Source organism: Solanum tuberosum, unplaced genomic scaffold (genome assembly GCF_000226075.1).
Source record: "Solanum tuberosum cultivar DM 1-3 516 R44 unplaced genomic scaffold, SolTub_3.0 scf00156, whole genome shotgun sequence".
In the NCBI taxonomy this organism is placed as follows: Eukaryota; Viridiplantae; Streptophyta; class Magnoliopsida; order Solanales; family Solanaceae; genus Solanum; species Solanum tuberosum.
The window spans coordinates 337341-344197 of record NW_006239080.1 but is presented as its reverse complement, the minus strand read 5'-3'; the positions used below and the strand labels follow the sequence as shown (position 1 = coordinate 344197).

The window sequence follows — 6857 nt, the reverse complement described above, 5'->3', positions numbered from 1 at the left end:
GAACTCAAAACACCACATCATAAAGCTCTCACGACATAGCATTTTTGTTCCAAAAAAAATACATATATTTTGCACTAAAATTCTGCACTGCTGGGCTGTTTAAAGCAGCAGTTTTTACCTCTAAAAATCTGCATTTTAGCTGAAATCTTACACTTTAAAGCCCACAAAAGGGTTGTGTTTTGGACCAAAAAAAAAAACCTACAGTTTCACACTCAAAAACTACACCTTTTGAGCTTAAAATTCAACACTTTTCAACCTCGAAGCGCTTCACTTTGAGACCCAAAATAAACTTTAAGTTGCTAAACTTATATTCTAAACACTTGTTTATGAAAGAAAAATCTGAAAATAAATCCACAACATTTGAAAACATTATTCCCAAATAAGAACTTCTTTAAAAAAACATGTTCTCATGACTGCAAAAAGTGCGTCTAAGTAACAAATAAACTTAGTTGGAAAAATGTTATTCTAAATTAAATAACTATAATAAACTAAATATCTAAAGGGATGGAGATGAACGCCTATGTCTTACTATCACTCTCAATAGGTTTCTATAAACCCAAAAAATAAAGCAAGCATAAATATAAATATGAAACATTAATATGGAAAAATGTTAGTCAAAATAGCAACACATATATGTATATATAAAACACGTGAAATTTTGAAGTGGGATGGAAGCGTAGGACACTATTGACGCGATGAAGGCTGCTAGACACAAGCGATAATGTAGGTGAGCACAAATCTGATTTGGGCAGATAAATTGAGTCGTATCATAACTCCAAATGCGCTCTCAAGTGTACATGTGAAATAAAGAAAAGATAAGGATTAGCATAACACATGTTACCGGTTAAATTGCACGAATATAGTAAGTAATTGAGGAGGACATTCGTACTAAATTCCAATTGAAAGAAACCAGGATGCCAATGATAAGATGGAACACAAATCACACAAGGTATACTTAGAGGAATGGTTTGAGAGAATTCCAAATTTAAACCAACTTAACTAATAACTTTGGGGAAAAAGAAGAATTCATGGGAAGATAAAAAGTTATCATTTGTCATTTTAAAATGGAAGTGATAGAGAGTCTCCATAGGAAGGTGGGTGATATCAAACCAGAGAAGAGATCAAATGTTCCTAGTACTTGACCTCTCATGCCATACATTTCCACTACATGCTCAAGCAAAATTAACACATGCATACAGTCGTGTTTATCAATTTAGGCAGATCACAAAAAGATATCATTGGCATACTTTGAAAATTGAAACAGAGAACAAAAAGAATAGAGAATCAAATTGAATCACTTAGTCAAAGAAGAGATACAACTATCTTAAAAATGGAAGTAGAATATGAATCTAACTTAAGTTATTACATCATGACTTGATCATAATGACCAGTTAATGCTAAGCCTTCTTATATGCAAGCAAATGCGAGGAGGTTTAAAGAAAGACATGGACTAAATTTGAACTATAATGGAAGGCAAGAATTTAAATCTAAACTTTAAGATTTTTGTTTTAATCATACTAACGATCAATGACAGATTCTACGATGAGCTGCGGTGCTAAACTAAAGGAAACAGGTAACTTGAAGTCAAGGTTTTCAACAGGGAACTAATGCATAAATATGAGATTACTTTTGTGTTTAGACTTCATCAATTTTTATGAACCAAAATACGTCATTCTTGAACAATACGAAATTATGAAGGAGTCTACAATGGATCAACTGGTTCTTTATTACTTAACACATACGTTGAACAAAATGGAAGAGCAAAATTTAAGGAGTTAACATATTCTAAATCGAATCGGGACAGAGCAACTGTATACCAAAGAGTTGAAAAGAAAAAAAAAACCTTAGGCAAGACAAGCTTTAGATGGATCTTACAACAAAGCTATTGAAGTTGAACCTGACTGCCAAATATTAGCAAAGGCAATTTAAACTTTTGGCTAAAAATAAAGTTAGAGTTAACAGATTCAACGATCAACTCGATAAGATTAGAATGCATTAGTGATCGAATTGGAATCCTTGTACTATCAACATATTCAACAACACATATGAGCTAGGCTTTTGACTACTATTAATGCATGAAATTCCCAACAAATCTCCACACAAAACAGAAGCAGGAAGAAGTACAGAGATCAATCAGCCCAAGCTTAGAATGATTAGATCAGCCACATACAGAACATTACAAGAAACACAAACTAAAAAAAAACACAGAGGAAAAAAATTTTACCTTCTTTGGAGCAGCAAACTAGAGCTTTGACGTCAAGATACTTCCACTCCAAACTCCCTCTTCAACTCGAGAAGAAGAAAAAAAAATGCAAACAGAGAACAAAAGATGACCTTAAAATTTGTTGCGCTCTCTCTATTGTTGGATTCCTTGGATTTTTGTTGGATTTTCCGATCGTTTCGGAATGATTTTCGGATGTTGTTGGGTTATTTTTTTTCTGTTCTTTTCGCTGATTCCCCGAATCATCTTCGAATGAGAACCAAAGCCTCTTTTTATAGGCAAAATTCGGACTCTTAAAAATCCGGATTTGAAACTCAAAATTATTAAAATCCATTGTGTAATGCAAGGGACGAGTGAAATCTTGAAAACATCATCTTTTTAGGCTTCTCAGAGTTGAGACCTACGAGCTCCTGATGTTCTTGAGTTTTTCTTTTCGATGTAAAAAAAAGGGGAAAGGTGGGATTATTGACGGTAGTGGCAGAGAAAGGTGATGGAAAGGATGTAAAGTTGACGAGAGGGAGTTGTGATTGATGGACGGCGGATGGGGAAGAGGTGACGTTGGAGACCGCTGGATATTGTTGTTTTCCGGTGGTCCATGGTCGTTTCTTTGGCGGTGGATGATTAGCGATTGATGAGATAGGACGAAGGGGTGTGGGGAAGATGAAGTCATAAAGTAAGAGACCGCGGGAAATTAACATTTTCCGGCGGTTCATAGCCATTCTCGGTAGACGCGATGGGAGAGGAGAGGAGCATCTGGGGAAGGAGAAGGTTGTTCTAGGAAAAGAGCGATGTTGGGAAAAGAAAGGCTGGGCGGTGTACTATATTTTTGGAAAAGAAGAAAGCAATTTGGGATTTAATTTGGGCCGTCTGATCGTTTGATCGGACGGTTAAAATAATTCCGAAATTAAAAGGAAAAGTTATATATATATTAAATAATGGTAAAAGCTCAATTAACTAGGACCGTTAGATTTAATCGTAGGGTCAAGATTTAAGCTAAAGAAACACAATCCATGTGCTCGCCTACATGGCACACACGGATTGGCCGGTTTAAGGGAACTTGGATTGCCAAAATTATTCAAATTAAATTCATTTAAATTATAACCTCTCCTTTATTAAATAGTCATAATTTATTAAATTAAAAACAATTATTTTGCAAGATTAGCTTGTTTGATAAAATTAGTCACTCTTAAAAATTAAATTAATATAAATTAGTAACTCATTAATTAAATAAGCTTTCTAATTTTAATAAATGTACGAAAAATATCCATTGCGACAAAATAAAATTATATTTGAACACAACTAGATTCAATTCTTTAAGAACGACACTTATTAAAAAATGAGAAAGTAAGTAGTGATATAATATATTTAATTTTTATAAGAAAAATGAAATAAATTTATGAGGTAAAAAATAAATAATTAAAAATATTTTCGTGTTCCTACAATTAATCTCATAACACATATATTATTATTATTATTATTATTATTATTATTATTATTATTATTATTATTATTATTATTATTATTATTATTATTATTATTATTATTATTATTATTATTATTATTATTATTATTATTATTATTATTATTATTAAATGTGGAGAGCCAAAATTGGGTGTCAACAAGGGACGATATGGAGGACGAGAGAGAGAGAGATAAGCAAATCAATGTGACAAAATTGTATGAATTTTAAATTCAAAACTTTCACCATAGATTTGAATACAAGTTTGGATACCAACACTTAGAGTGTCACACAAGTCCTCTAAGTCAAATTTTAAATAAAAGAACATAACTTGATTTGCTTTTTTTTTTGCAAACCTTCAACTTAGAAACAATTGGTAATTTAATAATCACACCAAATTTTCTTTCCTTTGCTTGATTTTGTAAGAATCATTCTTGAAATCTTAAGGCTTATTGCTTTCGTTTTGAGTTCTAGCAACTTCCATATAGATGGGTAAGAATTGATATGATTTCCTTCTTCCAATTTTACCAAAGCTTTCCTTGTACAAGAAATGAAAATTGTTCAAAGGAACTTCTATATAAGAATCTCCCATGTACAAATGATTGATCAAAGAATCATTGGAAAAAATAATTCTCCTAACCAAATCAATAAGTGGAACTCCAAATTTGGTGTGTTCTTTTCTCAATTTCGTGCAGTCCCGCCAAAATGTTTTTTTCTTGGTGTAAAAGAATTCAAACGACGAGCGGCTTGATTCTGGAGAAACTAGACTTATAATACTACGACATATCCAAAAATCAACATAAAAAACCTGTTGTATTGACGGGAATTGATTTTTGAAGTTGGTCATCAAATCTGGAAGTTCTCCTTACAGTTATGTGCAATCTCGCCAAAACGTCCCTTTCTTGGTGTAGGAGCATTCAAACGACTAATCAAATTGATTATACCCATTTAAAACATGAATCAAATTGATTATTTTATCCATTTTTATTTAACTCATTTTGAACCTAACTCATATTCGACTCAACCCACTCATTTACAATTCCTATCTAATACTAACTCATTGGACTCGCTGAGTTCTCAGTTTATAACCAAAAATAGCCGAAAGTCTTTTCTGGGTAGTAACGCTTACAAGGTAAAGTCAGTGAATTGGATAAGAACAATGACGCGTTATCTCTTCCAGCCAACAGATTGAAACAAAAGTCACGTGCTCTGGTACGTTGCATTACATTATACGTTCTATGTGCCCCCTCCCTATTGGTTTAGACTTTAGACTTACATGCGGGCGGCATCTGTCAAAGCAAATTAATTTCACTTTAAAAATACATAATTACACTTGACCACAAGCAATTTTTGGTAATTAAGAAAAAAAATAAGTGGATTGATAGGATAAAGATTTATTAAACCTTATCTTTATCTTTTTGAAAAAGATGAAATTTGACGGACCCGGATAAAATAAGTAAATAATTAATGAGTTATGGTAGTGCGCACAGCCCACAAAGCACTATATATTGGTGGAGCCTACTCATAAAACCCTTACTATTCTCACTTGTTTTTTGTTTGGAAAAAATTGTTCATCAACAATGGCGACTTCAACCCTAAATCCTAATGCTCCAATGTTCGTTCCCTCCGAATATCGTCAAGTGGAGGACTTCTCCGATCACTGGTGGGATCTGGTTCACTCTTCTCCTTGGTTCCGCCATTACTGGCTTCGTGAATGCTTCTCCGATCCCGAAGCTGACCACGATTTCTCCGATACCTACGATTCTCTTCTCCCTGATACCGATTTCATCAAGCGTAAGTACCTACTTTACTAGTCGTCATTTAGTACTAAAAACAATCGTTCTTGTCAATTGATTGATTTTTTGTTTTGTGTTTAGAAGAGGAGAATAAGAAGGAATTGATTACTTTGGGGATGTTGGAATGGAACAAATCACGAGTTACAGCTGAAATTCCAAAGTACGGGAAGAAAGTGCCGAAAATCGTGAACGTCAAAGTGAGCCCTAGACATATTCAGCAGCCGAGATAGAGCGAATTACTACGTCAGTTAGTATTGTGTAAATAGTGCGTTCAACTTTTTTTGTTCCCCTTTTAATCTTGTTTTATCTTTCACTGGTTTATTTTTTTTAGCATAAAAAAACTTGTATATATTGCACTTTTCAACTTGCTTTTCCAATAAATGGCAGAACAGAAAAATATGTATTAGATTTAATTGATCTGTTGAGATTCTGAATGTAGAAATACTTGAGAAATAAGTATTGTTTAGTGGTATAATATTGATAAAATCAGGACAAGTATTAATAGGATTATAGTAGTATAAAATTGCGCAGTCTGGGCTTATTGATTAGCAGCTTGATTGTTGATCCCAGTTGCTTGCTTGTTTCCCGATCTTGTGAAGAACTTTGATCACCTCTTCAGTCGTCACATTTCCAGTTACTGTTACCTTGTTTAGTTGTGTATCCACATCATATGTTTCAATATCTGCACCACATCCAAAAAATTAATCAAAAATCCAGAATCATACATCATTTTCTGGAAGAGTTGTAGAGAAAAACTTGTCATACCTTCAATTTTCTTGATTGTCTTCAAGATTTTCTTGATGCATTCGTCGCAGTGCAAACCAACTTTAAGCTCCACAACCTAGTGTACAGATGAAAAATAAATTTCAAAACATTGGAAATCTATTCTAATGAGAGGATCCTGGAAATCTGATCTAATAAGAAAAACCTGTTACTACACGAATGGTTTTGAGGTACTAACATTGGCCATTGTAGTTGTTGCGTTACAAAGCTTCTTGATATGCAGTTGCCAAACAATCTTCCTAACTGCTGCTGATAGTTTAGAGAAGAATGAAGATATGATGAATGATTAATGTTTTGACAACAGTTGAAAATATTTAAAGGGAGGGGTTGGGTATTGGATTCTTTTCTTTAAGTGAATGGAAATTATTTCACTTTGCCAAAAGCTACTTTAAAACCTTTTTTTCTCGACGCGTAAATTATGAGTCTCCTTCAGGGCCGTGAAAGTTCAGATTAGCCTAATATTCTTGAAATGCCATCCAGAACTATAATATTTGGAGCCCAAAAAGGGTAAAAATATGTTTCGTATTATTAGAAATAAATGTAAATATATTGTTCTTTATATTTTTTGTCAAAATATATTTCCGATTAACATATACTC

General features: G+C 33.1%; 2 protein-coding genes across 2 annotated transcripts; one reads left to right on the top strand and one right to left on the bottom strand.

The window, feature by feature from the left end:
• Window positions 1-5161: 5161 nt before the first annotated feature.
• On the top strand, window positions 5162-5893 carry LOC102604760 (polyadenylate-binding protein-interacting protein 2-like). The gene is made up of 2 exons (XM_006353347.2): window positions 5162-5474; window positions 5558-5893. The coding sequence occupies exons 1-2, from the start codon at window positions 5261-5263 to the stop codon at window positions 5704-5706; spliced, it is 363 nt and encodes a 120-aa protein (XP_006353409.1). The 5' UTR covers window positions 5162-5260; the 3' UTR covers window positions 5707-5893.
• LOC102604426 (copper transport protein CCH) lies at window positions 5880-6653 on the bottom strand. The gene is made up of 3 exons (XM_006353346.2): window positions 6438-6653; window positions 6242-6317; window positions 5880-6158 (listed from the first exon to the last, which is right to left on the bottom strand). The coding sequence occupies exons 1-3, from the start codon at window positions 6444-6446 to the stop codon at window positions 6022-6024; spliced, it is 222 nt and encodes a 73-aa protein (XP_006353408.1). The 5' UTR covers window positions 6447-6653; the 3' UTR covers window positions 5880-6021.
• Window positions 6654-6857: the final 204 nt, after the last annotated feature.